This window comes from Pseudophryne corroboree, chromosome 2 (genome assembly GCF_028390025.1).
Source record: "Pseudophryne corroboree isolate aPseCor3 chromosome 2, aPseCor3.hap2, whole genome shotgun sequence".
Lineage (NCBI taxonomy): Eukaryota > Metazoa > Chordata > Amphibia > Anura > Myobatrachidae > Pseudophryne > Pseudophryne corroboree.
The window spans coordinates 75,386,237-75,410,794 of NC_086445.1; the positions used below are offsets into that span (position 1 = coordinate 75,386,237).

General features: G+C 47.2%; 1 protein-coding gene across 4 annotated transcripts in view; it reads right to left on the reverse strand.

Annotated features, from left to right (window-relative positions):
• The window catches only part of SLC36A4 (solute carrier family 36 member 4), a 588,683-nt gene that overhangs the window by 265,360 nt on the left and 298,765 nt on the right, over window positions 1–24,558 (reverse strand). For all 4 annotated transcript variants that reach the window (XR_010201554.1, XM_063951426.1, XM_063951427.1 and 1 more), the window contains exon 9: window positions 3,189–3,358. Coding sequence is in view for 3 of the 4 variants with exons in the window: in XM_063951426.1 (XP_063807496.1) it covers window positions 3,189–3,358 (170 nt within the window). In the remaining variant the exon portion in view is untranslated. The remainder of the gene's footprint in view (window positions 1–3,188; window positions 3,359–24,558) is intronic.

The window sequence follows — 24,558 nt, forward strand, 5'->3', positions numbered from 1 at the left end:
GTTGGTTCTTTCAGAATAACACAAAGCTAGCACTACGTCCATGCAAGACCTGTCTTCATACGCAAGTCAAGTTAGAGTACAGCCACTGACGTCGACAAGTTACTGAGCTGCAACGCAATGCAGTAAAATGGTTTATCAGGCCATTATATATGATCCACCAGAAGAATTACTACTAGCAAGTAACATAATATGTCACCAGAACATGAACATTCTTTTTACATTATGTCTAAGGTAGAATGTGACACCAAACCCCAGCGCTTGCTCCTGCAGTCACTGCATTCCAAACAAAGCAGAAGTATCAGGAAGGAAAGTTTTCATCCTCCATCTTTGGACTGGAAGTGGCTTATAATTAATTTATTGGCCCCTCATAGGTGCATGTAAGGGAGAGATTAATCTAGACAAAGGGAAAACACAGGAGGCATGTATGAGATCAGCAGCTAGAGGGAAGCTGATCCATGTCCTGCCATATTGGAGGATCTTCTGATGCCTCCATCTGAGTTGGCTTTCAATTTAGAAAGTGGTGCTATTGTTATAGTGTAGGACAATTTGAGCAGAGACACCATGCCGTGGCTGGTGGTTTATCATATTTGCAAATGTGTATAATGATGTCCTCTGCATCTTATTATAATGTAGGATGTAGGTTTTTTGCTGACACATTTGCTAAGTGCTGGGAGAATTTGTGTCTTGTTTTCTTTGTCTTGCCATTAAAAGAATCGCAGGTAACCATAGGAAGGTGCTCCAGAGTGTCATCAGTGAGGGGAGCAGTTTATGAGGGAGTGGGGAGGGCTGGAGAAAAGGCTAAGAGACTCATCCACATGGGTAATAGACTGCAAGACCAGTCTACATGGGTGAAAGACAGCGAGACCAGTCTACATGGGTGAAAGACTGCAAAACCAGTCTACATGGGTAAAAGACTGCGAAACCAGTCTACATGGGTGAAAGACAGCAAGACCAGTCTACATGGGTGAAAGACTGCGAAACCAGTCTACATGGGTGAAAGACAGCAAGACCAGTCTACATGGGTGAAAGACAGCGAGACCAGTCTACATGGGTGAAAGACTGCGAAACCAGTCTACATGGGTGAAAGACAGCAAGACCAGTCTACATGGGTGAAAGACTGCGAAACCAGTCTACATGGGTGAAAGACAGCAAGACCAGTCTACATGGGTAAAGAAAGCAAGACCAGTCTACATGGGTTAAAGAGTGCGAGACTAGTCTACATGGGTGAAAGACAGCAAGACCAGTCTACATGGGTGAAAGACAGCAAGACCAGTCTACATGGGTGAAAGACAGCGAGACCAGTCTACATGGGTGAAAGACTGCGAGACCAGTCTACATGGGTGAAAGACTGCGAAACCAGTCTACATGGGTGAAAGACAGCAAGACCAGTCTACATGGGTGAAAGACAGCGAGACCAGTCTACATGGGTGAAAGACTGCGAGACCAGTCTACATGGGTGAAAGACAGCAAGACCAGTCTACATGGGTAAAGAAAGCAAGACCAGTCTACATGGGTTAAAGAGTGCGAGACCAGTCTACATGGGTGAAAGACAGCAAGACCAGTCTACATGGGTGAAAGACAGCAAGACCAGTCTACATGGGTGAAAGACAGCAAGACCAGTCTACATGGGTGAAAGAGTGCAAGACCAGTCTACATGGGTGAAAGAGTGCAAGACCAGTCTACATGGGTAAAGAAAGCAAGACCAGTCTACATGGGTGAAAGACTGCGAGACCAGTCTTCATGGGTGAAAGACAGCAAGACCAGTCTACATGGGTAAAGAAAGCAAGACCAGTCTACATGGGTGAAAGAGTGCAAGACCAGTCTACATGGGTGAAAGACAGCAAGACCAGTCTACATGGGTAAAGAAAGCAAGACCAGTCTACATGGGTGAAAGACTGCGAGACCAGTCTACATGGGTGAAAGACAGCAAGACCAGTCTACATGGGTGAAAGACAGCAAGACCAGTCTACATGGGTGAAAGACAGCAAGACCAGTCTACATGGGTAAAGAAAGCAAGACCAGTCTACATGGGTAAAGAAAGCGAGACCAGTCTACATGGGTGAAAGACTGCGAGACCAGTCTACATGGGTGAAAGACTGCGAGACCAGTCTACATGGGTGAAAGACTGCGAGACCAGTCTACATGGGTGAAAGACTGCGAGACCAGTCTACATGGGTGAAAGACTGCGAGACAAGTCTACACGGGTGAAAGACTGCGAGACCAGCCTACACGGGTGAAAGACTGCGAGACCAGCCTACACGGGTGAAAGACTGCGAGACCAGTCTACATGGGTGAAAGACTGCGACACCAGTCTACATGGGTGAAAGACTGCGAGACCAGTCTACATGGGTGAAAGACTGCGACACCAGCCTACACGGGTGAAAGACTGCGACACCAGCCTACACGGGTGAAAGACTGCGAGACAAGTCTACATGGGTGAAAGACTGCGACACCAGTCTACATGGGTGAAAGACTGCGAGACCAGTCTACATGGGTGAAAGACTGCGAGACCAGTCTACATGGGTGAAAGACTGCGAGACCAGTCTACATGGGTGAAAGACTGCGAGACCAGTCTACATGGGTGAAAGACTGCGAGACCAGTCTACATGGGTGAAAGACTGCGAGACCAGTCTACATGGGTGAAAGACTGCGAGACCAGTCTACATGGGTGAAAGACTGCGAGACCAGTCTACATGGGTGAAAGACTGCGACACCAGTCTACATGGGTGAAAGACTGCGAGACCAGTCTACATGGGTGAAAGACTGCGAGACCAGCCCAACTGCATATGGACGGCATTCCTGATCAAGTTCAATTTTAAATAAAGAATTAAAATCGGTTGCTCAAAAGTGGATTAACATTGTGTGAAATTATAAAACACACATACTTCTAAGGCTGATTGCGAGCCCACAAAATAAAAATGTGCAATGGGAGTATGCATTGGTGTATGAAGATTAAAAGAAAAAATAAATTAGCCTGAATCGGATTCGTAACTCCCCTTCTGTTTTATTAGCGTTTCTGCTTTGCTTCTGCTTAATAAGAAGACTAATCTGTGTAAAATATGCAAAGCCTAAAGACTTGTACGTTATCTGAGGAGCTGAAAGGATGTGTGGTGTTCCTACGGAACGTTTTGTACTGGGAAAGTCAGACCAGGATTTATCAAAGATAAGACACATAAGAAGGAACTCACCAGGAATCTTGAGGAAAATTTAGAGTTATACTGCCTTTGATTTGATCTCCGAAGCTCAGATACCCCACTGTGGCCAGAGAGATGTACAGAACGGTTACCGTTGCCATGCCAATGTTCAAAGCTTTGGTGAATTCTCTCTTTTCTTTCATTCGGTTTTCTAATGGTAGAACCTGTAATGTAACGCATCAAGACACATAAACTGATCATGCTGCAGAGCATGGGATTACTATACAAGTTCATTGTGTTGGGAAAAGTGATGTCATATATCAGGCACAGTTTAATACAGTTGTCTGTTCATAAAAATACAAATTGAACAGAGAATTTCACTTTATTTTAACTTGATCTCTGTGTATTTTCAGTGATATTTTTCTATTACATCCATATCCTGAAACTCTATCATTGTGCTCCCTTTTTAAACACAAGTGTTTCCCTTTTTAATCACAAGTCTCTCTTGTGTACCAGTGTATATAGGGGGGTCGGTATGTGTGACCAGCGGACGGGACGGCGGCTGTCACAATACCAATACCGGCATCCCGATCTTTAAAATCCCGAGAGGAGCGAGGTGAGTATGCTATCCCCTCTCCCCTACCCCGGTGCCTAAACCCCCCTCCTCCCCACAGTCTAACCCTAACCCTCCCGCCTTAGTGCCTAAACCTAACCACCACCCCCGGTGGTGCCCAACCCTAACCCCCTCCCCGCAGCCTTACCCTAACCACCCCACTCCCAACACACCCTAATCCCCGCGGGTGGTGCCTAAACCTAACCGCCCAATACACCACCCCCCAGGCCCTAGCCCGCCCGCTGTAGTTACGGGATTCCAGTGTTGGCCTCCTGACCCTGTCGGTATTCCGGCATCTGTATTCTGACGGGTGTCGGGATTCTGGCGTCAGTATTCCGACTGTCGGGATCCCAACAGCCGATATATTAATCGCATCCCGTTATAGAAACATGAGAGGTCTGAAAGAATCTGGGCAATAATAAAATTCAATACGTTTGTTCTGTTCTGATTGTCATCAAATGAGTTGTCACCATCTCTGGTCTGCTTCTCTCCCTTCCCTATAGTAACAGACCCTTCCTCCCTTACCCATACCTCAGCTCTCTCACCCAATTGTCAGGATGTTGTTAAATGACTCTACGATATGTAACTTACTAGTCATCCATTGTTGGTCTGTGTGGGAATTTCTTGTTACTACTTCATTGCCTTATAGCTCTTAAAAGACTGTAGAACCATGAACAGTGCTGCTTATTGTACTCCTGTCTTTCTGTATCCCTACCTACATACATACATACATTTTTGTAAGTTAAAAAAAAATCTAATAACATCTATATTGAAAGAAACAAAATGACAGGGTAAAGACTAGTGATGAGCGGGTTCGGTTCCTCGGAATCCGAACCCCCCCGAACTACACCCATTTTACACAGGTCAGAGGCAGACTCAGATACTCCCGCCTTGCTCGGTTAACCCGAGCGCGCCCGAACGTCATCATCCCGCTGTCGAATTCTCGCGAGATTCGTATTCTATATAAAGAGCCGCGCGTCACCGCCATTTTCACTCGTGCATTGGAGATGATAGGGAGAGAACGTGTGCAGCGTTCTCTCAGTTGTGGTCAGTGTGCTGCAAATATCTGTGCTCTTTGTGCTGCAAATATCTGTGCTCAGTGTGCTGAAAATATCTACGTTCTCTGCCTGAAAAACGCTACATATCTGTGCTCAGTGTGCTGCAAATATCTGTGCTCAGTGTGCTTTATTGTGGGGACTGGGGACCACCAGTATTATAGTAGGAGGACAGTGCAGTTTTGCTGACCAGTGACCACCAGTATTATACGTTCTCTGCCTGAAAAACGCTCCATATCTGTGCTGCATTGTAGTTTATAGTAGGAGGACAGTGCAGAATTTTGCTGACCAGTGACCACCAGTATTATATCAGTACGGTACAGTAGTCCACTGCTCTACCTACCGCTGTGTCGTCAAGTAAACTATCCATCCATACCTGTGGTGCATTTTAGTTGTTGTGCGCAGTATATATAGTAGGAGGACAGTGCATAATTTTGCTGACCACCAGTATATAATATATAGCAGTACGGTACAGTAGGCCACTGCTCTACCTACCTCTGTGTCATCAAGTATACTATCCATCCATACCTGTGGTGCATTTTAGTTGTTGTGCGCAGTACATATAGTAGGAGGACAGTGCATAATTTTGCTGACCACTAGTATATAAATAAGATTTTAAACCCACCGGTAAATCTTTTTCTCCTAGTCCGTAGAGGATGCTGGGGACTCCGTAAGGACCATGGGGATTAGATGGGCTCCGCAGGAGACATGGGCACTAAAAAGAACTTTACATACGGGTGTGCACTGGCTCCTCCCTTTATGCCCCTCCTCCAGACCTCAGTTAGAGAAACTGTGCCCAGAGGAGACGGACAGTACGAGGAAAGGATTTTTGTTAATCTAAGGGCAAGATTCATACCAGCCCACACCATCCACACCGTATTACTTGGAATATACGAACCAGTTAACAGTATGAAACAAAACAGCATCAGCCCGAGACTGATCAAAACTGTAATATAACCCTTATGTAAGCAAAAACTATATACAAGTCTTGCAGATGTAGTCCGCACTGGGACGGGCGCCCAGCATCCTCTAGGGACTAGGAGAAAAAGATTTTCCGGTAGGTTTAAAATCTTATTTTCTCTTACGTCCTAGAGGATGCTTGGGACTCCGTAAGGACCATGGGGATTATACCAAAGCTCCCAAACGGGCGGGAGAGTGCGGATGACTCTGCAGCACCGATTGAGCAAACATGAGGTCCTCCTCAGCCAGGGTATCAAACTTGTAGAACTTTGCAAAGGTGTTTGAACCCGACCAAGTAGCAGCTCGGCACAGCTGTAATGCCAAGACCCCTCGGGCAGCCGCCCAAGAAGAGCCCACCTTCCTAGTGGAATGGGCCTTTACCGATTTTGGTAACGGCAATCCAGCCGTAGAATGAGCCTGCTGAATCGTGTTACAGTTCCACCGAGCAATAGTCTGCTTCGAAGAAGGAGCGCCAACCTTGTCGGCTGCATACAGGACAAACAGTGCCTCTGTTTTTCTAACCCGAGCCGTTCTGGCCACATAAATTTTCAAAGCCCTGACCACATCAAGGGACTCTGAATCCTCCAAGTCTCGCGTAGCCACAGGCACCACAATAGGTTGGTTCATATGAAAAGATGAAACCACCTTGGGCAAGAATTGAGGACGAGTCCGCAATTCCGCTCTATCCACATGGAAAACCAGATAGGGGCTTTTGTGAGATAAAGCCGCCAACTCCGACAACCTCCTAGCCGATGCCAAGGCTAACAACATGACCACTTTCCAAGTGAGATATTTTAATTCCACCGTTTTAAGTGGTTCAAACCAGTGAGACTTAAGGAACCGCAACACCACGTTAAGGTCCCAGGGTGCCACTGGAGGTACAAAAGGAGGCTGGATATGCAGCACTCCCTTCACAAAAGTCTGTACTTCTGGGAGAGAAGCCAATTCCTTCTGAAAGAAAATGGACAGGGCCGAAATCTGAACCTTAATGGAGCCTAACTTTAGGCCCAAATTCACTCCAGTCTGTAGGAAGTGAAGGAAACGGCCCAGATGGAATTCTTCCGGAGGAACATTCCTGGACTCACACCAAGAAACATACTTCCGCCATATCCGGTAATAATGTTTAGCTGTCACGTCCTTCCTAGCCTTTATCAGAGTAGGAATGACCTCATCTGAAATGCCCTTTTCCGCTAGGATCCGCCGTTCAACCGCCATGCCGTCAAACGTAGCCGCGGTAAGTCTTGGAACAAACAGGGCCCCTGTTGTAACAGGTCCTTTCTTAGAGGAAGAGGCCACGGATCCTCTGTGAGCATTTCCTGCAGATCCGGATACCAGGCCCTTCGCGGCCAATCTGGAACAACGAGAATTGTCTGTACTCCTCTTCTTCTTATGATTCTCAATACCTTGGGGATGAGAGGAAGAGGAGGAAACTCATAGACCGACTGGAACACCCACGGTGTCACCAGGGCGTCCACTGCCACCGCCTGAGGGTCTCTTGACCTGGCGCAAAACCTCTGTAGTTTCTTGTTGAGGCGGGACGCCATCATGTCTATCTGGGGCAGTCCCCACTGACTTGCAATCTCTGCGAAGACTTCCTGATGAAGTCCCCACTCTCCTGGATGTAGATCGTGTCTGCTGAGGAAGTCTGCTTCCCAGTTGTCCACTCCCGGAATGAACACTGCTGTCAGTGCGCTTACAAGATTCTCCGCCCAGCGAAGAATCCTGGTGGCTTCCGCCATTGCCACTCTGCTCTTTGTTCCGCCTTGGCGGTTTACATGAGCCACTGCGGTGATGTTGTCTGACTGAATCAGAACTGGTAGGTCGCGAAGCAAATTCTCCGCTTGACGGAGGGCGTTGTATATGGCCCTCAATTCCAGGACGTTGATGTGAAGACAAGCCTCCTGGCTTGACCAGAGACCTTGGAAGTTTCTTCCCTGTGTGACTGCTCCCCAACCTCGGAGGCTCGCGTCCGTGGTTACCAGAATCCAGTCTTGAATGCCGAACCTGCGACCCTCTAGAAGATGAGCACTCTGCAGCCACCACAGGAGAGATACCCTGGCCCTGGGGGACAGGGTGATCATCTGATAAATCTGTAGCTGTGACCCGGACCACTTGTCCAGCAGGTCCCATTGGAAAGTCTTCGCATGGAACCTGCCGAAGGGAATGGCCTCGTAAGACGCCACCATCTTTCCCAGGACTCGAGTGCAGTGATGCATCGACACCCTTTTCGGCTTCAATAGGTCCCTGACCAGAGTCATGAGTTCCTGGGCCTTTTCTATCGGAAGATAAACCCTTTTCTGGTCCGTATCCAGAATCATGCCTAAGAAGGGCAAACGAGTCGTAGGAACCAACTGTGACTTCGGGATATTGAGAATCCAGCCGTGTTGTTGTAACACCTTCAGTGAGAGTGATACGCTGTTCAGCAACTGCTCTCGTGATCTCGCTTTTATCAGGAGATCGTCCAAGTACGGGATAATTGTGACACCCTGTTTGCGCAGGAGCACCATCATTTCCGCCATTACTGTGGTGAAAATCCTCGGGGCCGTGGAAAGCCCAAACGGCAACGTCTGAAATTGGTAATGACAATCCTGTACCGCAAATCTCAGGTATGCCTGATGAGGTGGATATATGGGAACATGAAGGTATGCATCCTTTATGTCCAGGGACACCATATAATCCCCCACTTCCAGGCTGGCGATGACCGCTCTGAGCGATTCCATCTTGAACTTGAACCTTTTTAAGTATAGGTTTAAGGATTTTATATTTAAAATGGGTCTGACCGAACCGTCCGGTTTCGGGACTACAAACAGGGTTGAGTAATACCCCATCCCTTGTTGAAGCAGGGGAACTTTGACCACCACTTGTTGAAGACACAATTTTTGAATTGCATTTAAAACTATCTCCCTCTCTGGGGGAGAAGCTGGTAGGGCTGATTTGAAAAAGCGGCGAGGAGGCACCTCTTCGAATTCCAGCTTGTAACCGTGGGAAACAATTTCTATTGCCCAGGGATCCACCTGTGAGTGAACCCAGATGTGTCTGAAAAGTCGAAGACGTGCCCCCACTGGGGCGGACTCCCTCAGCGGAGCCCCAGCGTCATGCGGTGGATTTTGTAGAGGCAGGGGAGGACTTCTGCTCCTGGGAACTAGCTGTGGTTGGCAGCTTTTTCCCCCTGCCCTTACCTCTGGCAAGTAAAGGACGATCCCCGTACTCTCTTGTTTTTATGCGACCGAAAGGACTGCATCTGATAATGTGGCGCTTTCTTAGGCTGTGAGGAAACATAAGGCAAAAAAGTTGATTTACCTGCCGTGGCTGTGGAAACTAGGTCCGAGAGACCTTCCCCAAACAATTCCTCACCCTTGTAAGGTAAAACCTCCATATGCCTCTTCGAGACGGCATCACCCGTCCATTGTCGGGTCCATAGGACTAGTCTAGCAGAAATCGCCATAGCGTTGACTCTAGAACCCAGTAGGCCAATGTCTCTTTGAGCATCTCTCATATATAAGACAGCATCTTTAATATGACCCAGGGTCAATAAAATGGTATCCTTATCCAGGGTATCAATTTCCGCCGATAAGGTATCTGTCCATGCTGCTACAGCGCTACACACCCAAGCCGACGCTATCGCCGGTCTGAGTAAGGTACCAGAATGTGTGTAAATGTACTTCAAGGTAGTCTCCTGCTTGCGATCAGCAGGATCCCTGAGGGTTGTCGTATCTTGAGATGGCAGCGCTACCTTTTTGGATAAACGTGTCAACGCTTTGTCCACCCTTGGGGAGGATTCCCACCGTATCCTGTCCTTAGTTGGGAAAGGATACGCCATAAGAATCCTTTTGGGAATCTGCAGTTTCTTGTCTGGAGATTTCCAAGCTTTTTCAAATAACTCGTTCAGCTCAGGAGATGGGGGAAAGGTTACCTCAGGTTTCTTTTCCTTATACATGCGCACCCTCGTGTCAGGGACAGAGGGGTCATCTGTGATATGCAACACATCCTTTATTGCAATAATCACATATTGAATACTTTTAGCCAATTTTGGCTGTAACTTTGCATCATCGTAGTCGACACTGGAGTCAGAATCTGTATCGGTTTTAGTGTCTACCATTTGGGATAGTGGGCGCTTTTGAGACCCAGGAGGTCCCTGCGACATAGTGGCAGGCAGGGCTCGACTCCCTGTACACTCCCTGGACTCAGCTTTGTCCAACCTTTTGTGCAATAAATTCACATTAGCACTTGAAACATTCCACATATCCAACCAGTCAGGTGTCAGTGTTGCCGACGGAGAAACCACACTCATTTGCTCCACCTCCTCCCTAGGAGAGCCTCAGCCTCATTAAAGCTATACAGCGAAACGTGCACGTCGGCGTTTCAGCGGCTTGCCACACTCCTTATTAATGTATTTAATGGTGTAGAATCAATTAGATAGACAGTCACTCTAGACCTCTCTGACACCCTCGAATCTTGAGGTGATAGGAATTAAATGCAAGTGTCAGGACAGGTTATCAGGGAATACTACCAAGAGTGTTAAAACTGTATATGACTCAGATACTCAGACATAGACCTTGAATGATTGATGTGATTAATATGTATGTATGTCAGTAGCAGCACTGTGCGGCCACTTTGAAACCTACTCACTTAGGTGCTACATTTAGCACTTGGCAACCAAATATTATACTTACCATATTGATTTAATAGTGATAGTAGTTGATCCATGGTAATTACACATGAATACTGTGCTCCATCTACCAATATAAAAGATATGAACCAGTGATTGAGTATATACTTTCCAGCCCTCAAGCAGAACCCAGCGATACACAAGTGAAGTGTATTGTGCAGCATAACTTGATACATTGTTTGATCATAAACACAGGTGCAGCCAGAATAATAACAGCAATGTAGCAATATCATCCCTGTGTCATTCTACCGCGAATACAGGTTGCTACAATATTAAAGTGAAAGTATCACTGGACAAGTAAATGCTGGCAATCGTATAGGACTGATAGAATTGTCACCTATGTAATTTAAGGGCCACAGCACAATTCTGTGACATATCCCTTTACTATTGTTCACTATAGGGACATTAATCCATGGTATCTCTTCAATAAAAAAAAAGAATTTACTTACCGATAATTCTATTTCTCGGAGTCCGTAGTGGATGCTGGGGTTCCTGAAAGGACCATGGGGAATAGCGGCTCCGCAGGAGACAGGGCACAAAAAGTAAAGCTTTAGGATCAGGTGGTGTGATCTGGCTCCTCCCCCTATGACCCTCCTCCAAGCCTCAGTTAGGACACTGTGCCCGGACGAGCGTACACAATAAGGAAGGATTTATGAATCCCGGGTAAGACTCATACCAGCCACACCAATCACACCGTACAACCTGTGATCTGAACCCAGTTAACAGTATGATAACAGCGGAGCCTCTGAAAAGATGGCTCACAACAAATAATAACCCGATTTTTGTAACTATGTACAAGTAATGCAGATAATCCGCACTTGGGATGGGCGCCCAGCATCCACTACGGACTCCGAGAAATAGAATTATCGGTAAGTAAATTCTTATTTTCTCTATCGTCCTAGTGGATGCTGGGGTTCCTGAAAGGACCATGGGGATTATACCAAAGCTCCCAAACGGGCGGGAGAGTGCGGATGACTCTGCAGCACCGAATGAGAGAACTCCAGGTCCTCCTTAGCCAGGGTATCAAATTTGTAGGATTTTACAAACGTGTTTGCCCCTGACTAAATAGCCGCTCGGCAAAGTTGTAAAGCCGAGACCCTTCGGGCAGCCGCCCAAGATGAGCCCACCTTCCTTGTGGAATGGGCATTTACATATTTTGGCTGTGGCAGGCCTGCCACAGAATGTGCAAGCTGAATTGTATTACACATCCAACTAGCAAAAGTCTGCTTAGAAGCAAGAGCACCCAGTTTGTTGGGTGCATACAGGATAACAGCAAGTCAGTTTTCCTGACTCCAGCCGTCCTGGAACCTATATTTTCAGGGCCCTGACCACATCTAGCAACTTGGAGTCCTCCAAGTCCCTAGTAGGCGCAAGACACCACAATAAGCTGGTTCAGGTGAAACACTGACACCACCTTAGGGAGAGAACTGGGGACGAGTCCGCAGCTCTGCCCTGTCCGAATGGACAAACAGATATGGGCTTTTTTGAGAAGAAAAAAACCACCAATTTGACACTCGCCTGGTCCAGGCCAGGTCCAAGAGCATGTTCACTTTTCATGTGAGATGCTTCAAATCCACAGATTTGACTGGTTTTAAACCAATGTGTTTTGAGGAATCCCAGAACTACGTTGAGATCCCACAGTGCCACTGGAGGCACAAAAGGGGGTTGTATATGCAATACTCCCTTGACAAACTTCTGGACTTCAGGAACTGAAGCCAATTCTTTCTGGAAGAAAAATCGACAGGGCCGAAATTTGAACCTTAATGGACCCCAATTTGAGGCCCATAGACACTCCTGTTTGCAGGAAATGCAGGAATCGACCGAGTTGAAATTTCTTCGTGGGGCCTTCCTGGCCTCACACCACGCAACATATTTTCGCCACATGTGGTGATAATGTTGTGCGGTCACCTCCTTTCTGGCTTTGACCAGGGTAGGAATGACCTCTTCCTGAATGCCTTTTCCCTTAGGATCCGGCGTTCCACCGCCATGCCGTCAAACGCAGCTGCGGTAAGTCTTGGAACAGACATGGTACTTGCTGAAACAAGTCCCTTCTTAGCGGCAGAGGCCATAAGTCCTCTGTGAGCATCTCTTGAAGTTCCGGGTACCAAGTCCTTCTTGGCCAATCCGGAGCCATGAGTATAGTTCTTACTCCTCTACGTCTTATAATTCTCAGTACCTTAGGTATGAAAAGCAGAGGATGGAACACATACACCGACTGGTACACCCACGGTGTTACCAGAACGTCCACAGCTATTGCCTGAGGGTCTATTAACCTGGTGCAATACCTGTCCCGTTTTTTGTTCAGACGGGACGCCATCATGTCCACCTTTGGTAATTCCCAACGGTTTACAATCATGTGGAAAACTTCCCCATGAAGTTCCCACTCTGCCGGGTGGAGGTCGTGCCTACTGAGGAAGTCTGCTTCCCAGTTTCCATTCCCGGAATGAAACACTGCTGACAGTGCTATCACATGATTTTCCGCCCAGCGAAAAGTCCTTGCAGTTTTTGCCACTGCCCTCCTGCTTCTTGTGCCGCCCTGTCTATTTACGTGGGCGACTGCCGTGATGTTTTATCCCACTGGATCAATACCGGCTGACCTTGAAGCAGAGGTCTTGCTAAGCTTAGAGCATTATAAATTTACCCTTAGCTATATTTATGTGGAGAAAAGTCTCCAGACTTGATCACACTCCCTGGAAATTTTTTCCTTGTGTGACTGCTCCCCAGCCTCTCGGGCTGGCCTCCGTGGTCACCAACATCCAAAACTGAATGCCGAATCTGCGGCCCTCTAGAAGATGAGCACTCTGTAACCACCACAGGAGAGACACCCTTGTCCTTGGATATAGGGTTATCCGCTGATGCATCTGAAGATGCGATCCGGACCATTTGTCCAGCAGATCCCACTGAAAAGTTCTTGCATGAAATCTGCCGACTGGAATTGCTTCGAAGGAAGTCACCATTTTTTTTACCATGGCCCTTGTGCAATGATGCACTGATTTTAGGAGGTTCCTGACTAGCTCGGATAACTCCCTGGCTTTCTCTTCCGGGAGAAACACCTTTTTCTGGACTGTGTCCAGAATCATCCCTAAGCACAGGAGACTTGTTGTCGGGATCAGCTGCGATTTTGGAATATTTAGAATCCACCCCTGCTGTTGTAACAGTATCCGAGATAGTGCTACTCCGACCTCCAACTGTTCCCTGGACTTTGCCCTTATCAGGAGATCGTCCAAGTAAGGGATAATTAAGACGCCTTTTCTTCGAAGAAGAACCATCATTTCGGCCATTACCTTGGTAAAGACCCGGGGTGCCGTGGACAATCCAAACGGCAGCGTCTGAAACTGATAGTGACAGTTCTGTACCACGAACCTGAGGTACCCTTAGTGATAAGGGCAAATTTGGGACATGGAGGTAAGCATCCCTGATGTCTCGGGACACCATATAGTCCCCTTCTTCCCGGTTCGTTATCACTGCTCTGAGTGACTCCATCTTGATTTGAACCTTTGTAAGTGTTCAATTTTTTTAGATTTAGAATAGGTCTCACCTAGCCTTCTGGCTTCAGTACCACAATATAGTGTGGAATAATACCCCTTTTCTTGTTGTAGGAGGGGTAATTTAATTATCACCTGCTGGGAATACAGCTCGTGAATTGTTTCCCATACTGCCTCCTTGTCGGAGGGAGACCTTGGTAAAGCAGACTTCAGGAGCCTGCGCAGGGGAAACGTCTCGACATTCCAATCTGTACCCCTGGGATACTACTTGTAGGATCCAGGGGTCCTGTACGGTCTCAGCGTCATGCTGAGATCTTGTCAGAAGCGGTGGAACGCTTCTGTTCCTGGGAATGGGCTGCCTGCTGCAGTCTTCTTCCCTTTCCTCTATCCCTGGGCAGATATGACTCTTATAGGGACGAAAGGACTGAAGCTGAAAAGACGGTGTCTTTTTCTGCAGAGATGTGACTTAGGGTAAAAACGGTGGATTTTCCAGCAGTTGCCGTGGCCACCAGGTCCGATGGACCGACCCCAAATAACTCCTCTTCCTTTATACGGCAATACACCTTTGTGCCGTTTGGAATCTGCATCACCTGACCACTGTCGTGTCCATAAACATCTTCTGGCAGATATGGACATCGCACTTACTCTTGATGCCAGAGTGCAAATATCCCTCTGTGCATCTCGCATATATAGAAATGCATCCTTTAAATGCTCTATAGTCAATAAAATACTGTCCCTGTCAAGGGTATCAATATTTTTAGTCAGGGAATCCGACCAAGCCACCCCAGCTCTGCACATCCAGGCTGAGGCGATCGCTGGTCGCAGTATAACACCAGTATGTGTGTATATACTTTTTATGATATTTTCCAGCCTCCTGTCAGCTGGCTCCTTGAGGACGGCCCTATCTATAGACGGTACCGCCACTTGTTCTGATAAGCGTGTGAGCGCCTTATCCACCCTAAGGGGTGTTTCCCAACGCGCCCTAACTTCTGGCGGGAAAGGGTATACCGCCCATATTTTCTATCGGGGGGAACCCACGCATCATCACACACTTCATTTAATTTATCTGATTCAGGAAAAACTACGGTAGTTTTTTCACATCCCACATAATACCCTCTTTTGTGGTACTTGTAGTATCAGAAATATGTAACACCTCCTTCATTGCCCTTAACGTGTGGCCCTAATAAGGAATACGTTTGTTTATTCACCGTCGACACTGGATTCAGTGTCCCTGTCTGTGTCTGTGTCGACCGACTAAAGTAAACGGGCGTTTTAAAACCCCTGACGGTGTTTTTGAGACGTCTGGACCGGTACTAATTGTTTGTCGGCCGTCTCATGTCGTCAACCGACCTTGGCGCGTGTTGACATTATCACGTAATTCCCTAAATAAGCCATCCATTCCGGTGTCGACTCCCTAGAGAGTGACATCACCATTACAGGCAATTGCTCCGCCTCCTCACCAACATCGTCCTCATACATGTCGACACACACGTACCGACACACAGCACACACACAGGGAATGCTCTGATAGAGGACAGGACCTACTAGCCCTTTGGAGAGACAGAGGGAGAGTTTGCCAGCACACACCAAAAACGCTATAATTATATAGGGACAACCTTATATAAGTGTTTTCCCTTATAGCATCTTTTTTATATATTTCTAACGCCAAATTAGTGCCCCCCCTCTCTGTTTTAACCCTGTTTCTGTAGTGCAGTGCAGGGGAGAGCCTGGGAGCCTTCCCTCCAGCCTTTCTGTGAGGGAAAATGGCGCTGTGTGCTGAGGAGATAGGCCCCGCCCCTTTTTCGGCGGCCTCGTCTCCCGCTCTTAACGGATTCTGGCAGGGGTTAAATATCTCCATATAGCCCCCGGAGGCTATATGTGAGGTATTTTTAGCCAAAAATAGGTTTTCATTGCCTCCCAGGGCGCCCCCCTCCCAGCGCCCTGCACCCTCAGTGACTGCCGTGTGAAGTGTGCTGAGAGGAAATGGCGCACAGCTGCAGTGCTGTGCGCTACCTTAAGAAGACTGAGGAGTCTTCATGCCGCCGATTCTGGACCTTCTTCTTGTTTCAGCATCTGCAAGGGGGCCGGCGGCGAGGCTCCGGTGACCATCCAGGCTGTACCTGTGATCGTCCCTCTGGAGCTAATGTCCAGTAGCCAAAGAAGCCAATCCATCCTGCACGCAGGTGAGTTCACTTCTTCTCCCCTAAGTCCCTCGTTGCAGTGATCCTGTTGCCAGCAGGACTCACTGTAAAATAAAAAACCTAAGCTAAACTTTTCTAAGCAGCTCTTTAGGAGAGCCACCTAGATTGCACCCTTCTCGGCCGGGCACAAAAATCTAACTGAGGCTTGGAGGAGGGTCATAGGGGGAGGAGCCAGTGCACACCACCTGATCCTAAAGCTTTACTTTTTGTGCCCTGTCTCCTGCGGAGCCGCTATTCCCCATGGTCCTTTCAGGAACCCCAGCATCCACTAGGACGATAGAGAAATCAATGATATAAAATGTGAAGTGAATATGTGGAATTCACCTAAATAAGAGATATATCTCTCTATCATTTCTGACCCTCATTGTAGGGGTACCAACCCATGGGGCACTTTTTTCCAATAAAAAGTCAGTAAGATACATATGAGGTGATTGTGTGGAATGTATTAGATGAATAAAAGCGTGTATATTATATGCACATACAAAAACACACATCACATCTGCAAGAGAGATTTATTGTGACAAGTGACTCCTCACATTATATTTCTACAATACCAGGTTGCAATTAGACATACATCTCTTAACTCTGCAATATTTCACAAGTACAAAATAGGTTGTGTTAATATTGAATAGATAGAAATGGGTGATCTGGTCAGACATTATATCTGGACTCCTAAGGGCACTATAAATTTATTTCTATTTCTACACCATAACAGGAGTTATATGTGGTAGTACCGCTTCTTAAATCTACTCACATTTATTTCTATCTCTTCTCACTTATATGTCTGTATGTGTCTAAGTTTTTAACCTCTATGTTTTGCTGTGTAAATCCCCAGAGAAAATGGATATTTTAGAAGGCCTAGCAATAAAAGCTAAGTTTTATATAAATAATAGAGTACAAATCGTACCAGTGCCCCCTCTAGGCAACTACTTTTCGATTTCCCTCCCTGTCTTTTCCCTCCTATTCATATTCAGTTTGAGTTGCAATCGGGCTGCACCCCCACACAGTGAGATCTAATATCAGATTCATAATTTCCTTATTGGGGTTCTAGTATCGGATAAGATCCAATTAGTTTATATATCACTAAGTGTGCAGATACATCTTCTTTTTCTGTACGATACCGAGAATGTACACAGACCTCAGAAAAAGAGTCACCAGTGTCCTAAAAAATGCAGTTGTACCCAATGTCCACTTAACCACGGACATGTGGACAAGTGGAGCAGGGCAGACTCAGGACTATATGACTGTGACAGCCCACTGGGTAGATGTATTGCCTCCCGCAGCAAGAACAGCAGCGGCGGCACCAGTAGCAGCATCTCGCAAATGCCAACTCGTTCCTAGGCAGGCTACGCTTTGTATCACCGCTTTCCATAAGAGGCACACAGCTGACAGCCTCTTACGGAAACTGAGGAACATCATCGCAGAATGGCTTACCCCAATTGGACTCTCCTGGGGATTTGTGACATCGGACAACGCCACCAATATTGTGCGTGCATTACATCTGGGCAAATTCCAGCACGTCCCATGTTTTGCACATACATTGAATTTGGTGGTGCAGAAATATTTAAAAAATGTCATGGGGCGTGCAAGAGATGCTGTCGGTGGCCCGAAGAATTGTGGGCCACGTTCGGCATTCAGCCACCGCGTGCCGAAGACTGGAGCACCAGCAAACACTCCTAAACCTGCCCTGCCATCATCTGAAGCAAGAGGTGGTAAGGAGGTGGAATTCAACCCTCTATATGCTTCAGAGGATGGAGGAGCAGCAAAAGGCCATTCAAGCCTATACAGCTACCTACGATATATGCAAAGGAGGGGGAATGCACCTGACTCAAGCGCAGTGGAGAATGATTTCAACGTTGTGCAAGGTTCTGCAACCCTTTGAACTTGCCACACGTGAAGTCAGTTCAGACACTGCCAGCCTGAGTCAGGTCATTCCCCTCATCAGGCTTTTGCAGAAGAAGCTGGAGGGATTGGAGGAGGAGCTAAAACGGAGCGATTCCACTAGGCATGTGGGACTTGTGGATGGAGCCCTTAATTCGCTTAACCAGGATTCACGGGTGGTCAATCTGTTGAAATCAGAGCACTACATTTTGGCCACCGTGCTCGATCCTAGGTTTAAAGCCTTCGTTGGATCTCTCTTTCCGGCAGACACAAGTCTGCAGAGGTTCAAAGACCTGCTGGTGAGACACTTGTCAAGTCAAGCGGAACGTGACCCATCAACAGCTCCTCCTTCACATTCTCCCGCAACTGGGGCTGCGAGGAAAAGGCTAAGAATTCCGAGCCCATCCGCTGGCGGTGATGCAGGGCAGTCTGGAGTGAGTGCTGACATCTGCTCCGGGGTGAAGGACCTGCCAACGATTACTGACATGTCGTCAACTGTCACTGCATATAATTCTGTTACCATTGAAAGAATGGTGGAGGATTATATGAGTGACCGCATCCAAGTAGGCACGTCAGACAGTCCGTACGTATACTGGCAGGAAAAAGAGGAAATTTATAGGCCCTTGTAGAAACTGGCTTTATTCTACCTAAGTTGCCCCCCCTCCAGTGTGTACTCCGAAAGAGTGTTTAGTTCACCCGCTCACCTTGTCAGCAATCGGCGTACAAGGTTACTTCCAGAAAATGTGGAGAAGATGATGTTCATCAAAATGAATTATAATCAATTCCTCCGTGGAGACATTCACCAGCAATTGCCTCCAGAAAGTACACAGGGACCTGAGATGGTGGATTCCAGTGGGGACGAATTAATAATCTGTGAGGAGGGGATGTACACAGTGAAAGGGGTGAGGAATCGGACGATGAGGAGGAGGTGGACATCTTGCCTCTGTAGAGCCAGTTTGTGCAAGGAGAGATTGATTGCTTCTTTTTTGGTGGGGGCCCAAACCAACCAGTCATTTCAGTCACAGTCGTGTGACAGACCCTGTCGCTGAAATGATGGGTTTGTTAAAGTGTGCATGTCCTGTTTATACAACAGGAGGGTGGGTGTGAGGGCCCAAGGACAATTCCATCTTGCACCTCTTTTTCTTTCACTTTTCTTTGCATCATGTGCTGTTTGGGGACTATTTTTTAAATCTGCCATCCTGTCTGACAATGCAGTGCCACTCCTAGATGGGCCAGGTGTTTGTGTCGGCCACTTGGGACGCTTAGCTTAGCCATCCAGCGACCTTGGTGCACCTCTTTTTTTCTTTGCATCATGTGCTGTTTGGGGACTATTTTTTGAAGTGCCATCCTGTCTGACACTGCAGTGCCACTCCTAGATGGGCCAGGTGTTTGTGTCGGCCACTTGGGTCGCTTAACTTAGCCATCCAGCGACCTCGGTGCAAATTTTAGGACTAAAAATAATATTGTGAGGTGTTCAGAATAGACTGGAAATAAGTGGAAATTATGGTTATTGAGGTTAATAATACTATGGGATCAAAATGACCCCCAAATTCTATGATTTAAGCTGTTTTTGAGGGTTTTTTGTAAAAAAACACCCGAATCCAAAACACACCCAAATCCGACAAAAAATTTTCAGGGAGGTTTTGCCAAAACGCGTCCGAATCCAAAACACAGCCGCGGAACCGAATTCAAAACCAAAACACAACCAGAAAAATGTCCGGTGCACATCACTAGTATAGACTGGGTGCTCCTTGGAACAATGAGACACCAACAACATAAAAGGCCTCAGGTGTCATCATGATACTGTAGCTCAGAGGTTCCCAAACTGTGTGCCGTGGCTCCCTGGGGTGCCTCGAGACACTTGCAGGGGTGCCCTGGGTTGGTGGTCCAGGACCAATTCAAATTATTCATGGTCAATATAATAGGCAAAACCAGTGCTGGTGGCTGCCAGTCATAAAATATGTGGCCAAACAGAAGCAAATCTTGTCCCTCACCACACAACTGACCCTAAGGATGACATATAAACGCGATCTACTTAATGTAATATTTTGTTCTAAATTTCTCAATAAGAAATTTTTGGCCTAGGGGTGCCGTGAAAAAAAAATAGGATTTTGGTACCTACCGGTAAATACTTTTCTCTTAGTCCGTAGAAGATGCTGGGGACTCCAAAAGAACCATGGGGTATAGATGGATCCGCAGGAGCTTGAGCACACTATAAAGACTTAAACTGGGTGTGAACTGGCTCCTCCTTCTATGCCCCTCCTTCAGACCTCAGTTAGAAACTGTGCCCAGGAGAGATGGACATTTCGAGGAAAGAATTTATAAACACGGTGAGTGTCATACGAGCTCACACCACGAACATACCGCAGAACTTGGCATTCAATAGAAAACCAGCCTACGGCATGAAAAAGACACAGCCACATGCAGAGAGAATATGTAACACAACCTGTGTGCCAACACAACCAATAAAAAGACACCTCATGCCATGGCCTGAACATCGTCAGCAACAGACAGAGAAGAAACACCACTAAAGTGTAACCAAAACAATTACTGCAGACACAGTACGCACTGGGACGGGCGCCCAGCATCCTCTACGGACTAAGAGAAAAGGATTTACCGGTAGGCACCAAAATCCTATTTTCTCATACGTCCTTGAGGATGCTGGGGACTCCAAAAGGACCATGGGGTCAATACCAAAGCTCCAGAACGGGCGGGAGAGTGCGAACGACTCTGCAGCACCGATTGAGCAAACAAAAGGTCCCCCTCAACCAGGGTATCAAACTTGTAGAGCCTAGCCAAAGCGTTTGAACCCGACCAAGTATCCCCTCGGCAAAGTTGAACCGCCGAGACTCCTCGGGCGTCCGCCCAGGAAGAGCCCATCCTCCCAGTAAAATGGGCCTCCACCGACTTCGGTGACGGCAATCCAGCCGTAGAACGAACCTGCCAAATAGCATCATAGATCCAACGTGTAACCGACTGCATAACACAGTCACCCAAACCATACTGGGAACATATCAGACAAACAGAGCCCCTGTTTCTCCAATCTGAGCCAAAGTGGCGACCTAAATATTCAAATCCCTGGCTACATCGAGAGAATTTGAATCAGCTAATGCCGAAGTAACCATCAGCATCAAAATAGGCCAAATTCTGCGAAACCCAGAAACCACTCTCGGCAGAACTACTAACCGAGTTCTTAATTCCTCTCTATCCACATGAAAGATCAAACAAGGTTCTTGTGAGACAAAACCACCACTTCGGCCTTGCGGATGTCAAAGCCAAGAGCATGACCACTTTCCAAGAGAGAAATTTTTGTAAAGAAATTATTAGGCCAGACTCCCAATTCTAAACTTGCATCCACACCAGTATGTAAAGTATGGATAAGAACGACCTAGCTGAAAGACTTCCATAGGAGCCTTCCTAGATACACACCAAAACACATAGATACGCCCACTACAGTGGTAAAGCTTAGCCGTTACTTCTTTCTTAGCCTGAAGAATTGAGGAAATGACTTCCCTGGGAACACCCTTTCGGCTTAGGATATGGCATTCAACCGCCACGACGTCAGACTCAGCCGCGATAAGCCTTGAAACTCGACCTGATCTTGTTATAACAGATCCTCACGCAGAGAAAGAGGGCAGGGATCTTCTATGATTAAAACATGAAAAACTGGATAGCAACCCTCCTTGGCTAGACCGGATCCAAGAGGATCGCCTGAACCTTTGTTCATCCCACGTTTATCACCTTCAAACAAAAATGAAAGCGGAGAGGCCACCTAGACCGACTAAAAAACACCCACGGTGTCACGAGGTTGTCCACTGTTATAGCTTGAGCATCCCATGACCTGGAACAATATCCCTGAGGCCTCTCATTGAGGTGAGACGCCAACATCCCCCATTGCGACAATCCTCAAAGACTTGTCCCGTCTGAGAAAACTTCTCGATGACGACTGAATTTCTCCCGGATGGAGATCGCGTCAGCAGAGGAAATCTATTTCTCCGTCGTTCACCCCCGGAACGAAAACTGTTAATATAGCGTTTACCAGACTCCCCAACCAACAGCAAAACTGTGCATCTTCTGCCATTGCCGCTTTGCTCCTTGTTCCGGTATAGCGGTTTACTTATGCCACTGCTGACCAGTCGTCTAGCAGAACAAACCCGGGCAGAACACGAAGAATACGTTTGTCGAAACTAACTCTAAATCCAAGAAAGCTTATAGCAGACAAGCTTTCCAACACGACCTTATCCCCTGGAAACACGTCCCTTACAAGTACTGCTCCTCCGTCTCGGAGATCTGTGTGCACGGACACCAGGATCTACACCCGGAACCCGAACAGTCATTCCTCTAGGAGGAGAGTACCGAGCAGACACCACAGGAGCGATGTCCTGGCCGTTAGGATTATATTCAGGTGCATGTGCAGGTGAGACCCGGACAACTTTTCCAACTGGCCTCTTGAAAACCACTCTGGCATTAGAGCCTCTCTGGCCGCAGCCAACCGGTTAAGTAACGGAACTCCCTGATGAAGTGTCCCAGTAAAACCGATCCAACTCTGGATCTTCAGACCTCTTTTCACATGGAAAAAATAAGAATTTACTTACCGATAATTCTATTTCTCATAGTCCGTAGTGGATGCTGGGACTTCCGTAAGGACCATGGGGAATAGCGGCTCCGCAGGAGACTGGGCACAAAAGTAAAAGCTTTAGACTAGCTGGTGTGCACTGGCTCCTCCCCCTATGACCCTCCTCCAAGCCTCAGTTAGGATACTGTGCCCGGACGAGCGTACATAATAAGGAAGGATTTTGAATCCCGGGTAAGACTCATACCAGCCACACCAATCACACCGTACAACCTGTGATCTGAACCCAGTTAACAGCATGATAAACGTAGGAGCCTCTGAAAAGATGGCTCACAACAATAAACAACCCGATTTTTTTGTAACAATAACTATATACAAGTATTGCAGACAATCCGCACTTGGGATGGGCGCCCAGCATCCACTACGGACTATGAGAAATAGAATTATCGGTAAGTAAATTCTTATTTTCTCTGACGTTCTAGTGCAGTGATTTTCAACCTTTTTTTACTCGCGGCACACCGAACAATATTTTAAAATTCCCAAGGCACACCATCAGGTCCCCACAGAAAAAAAAAAAAAAAAAACCACACATTGGCCCTCACAGTAAAAAAAAATCCACACATACATTGGTCTACATAGAAAAAACAATCACATTGCTCCCCACATAAATCATGTTGCTCCATACATAAATCCTATTGCTCCCCACATAAATCAATCACACTGCTCCCCACATTAATTATTCACATTTTTCCCCCCATAAATCCATATAAATCCTTATTCTCGTCACATAAATCCTATTGAAATCCTACTGTTCCCCACAGGAGAAATAAAATAACACATACTGTATTAGCCCCTACCGGTCAGCTGTCCTCCTCCCTGTCCCCCAGTGGCGAGGCTTGTTCATAGTGGAGTGCTGCGAATACTGAGCAGCGGGCAGGTGTGGATGTGGGTGGGCAAGGAAAGCTGTGTAGGCATGCGGGAACTGGAAGATGTGTGTGCAGGTGTGTGAGCTGGCTGGGTGGTGAGACATGGTGGCCGTGACCTATGATATCACACCGCCGCGTCTTCAAGGCATAGGTCACAGCCAGAGCACGAATGATCCTCTAAGAAGAGCCTGGGACATCAGTTCACTCTGAAGGCGCAGGAAGCTGCTCTGGCTCCGTGGCACACCTTGCAACTGGTCGCGGCACACTAGTGTGCCACGGCACACTGGTTGAAAAAGCCTGTCCTAGTGGATGCTGGGACTTCCGTAAGGACCATGGGGATTATACCAAAGCTCCCAAACGGGCGGGAGAGTGCGGATGACTCTGCAGCACCGAATGAGAGAACTTCAGGTCCTCCTCAGCCAGGGTATCGAATTTGTAAAATTTTGCAAACGTGTTTGCCCCTGACCAAGTAGCTGCTCGGCAAAGTTGTAAAGCCGAGACCCCTCGGGCAGCCGCCCAAGATGAGCCCACTTTCCTTGTGGAATGGGCTTTAACAGATTTTGGCTGTGGCAGTCCTGCCACAGAATGTGCAAGCTGAATTGTACTACAAATCCAACGAGCAATCGTCTGCTTAGAAGCAGGAGCACCCAGCTTGTTGGGTGCATACAGGATAAACAGCGAGTCAGATTTTCTGACTCCAGCCGTCCTGGAAACATATATTTTCAGGGCCCTGACTACGTCCAACAACTTGGAGTCCTCCAAGTCCCTAGTAGCCGCAGGCACCACAATAGGTTGGTTCATGTGAAACGCTGAAACCACCTTAGGGAGAAATTGAGGACGAGTCCTCAATTCTGCCCTGTCTGAATGAAAAATTAGGTAAGGGCTTTTATATGACAAAGCCGCCAATTCTGAGACACGCCTGGCTGACGCCAGAGCTAACAGCATGACCACCTTCCATGTGAGATATCTTAATTCCACAGTGGTGAGTGGTTCAAACCAATGTGATTTTAGGAACCCTAAAACTACATTGAGATCCCAAGGTGCCACTGGTGGCACAAAAG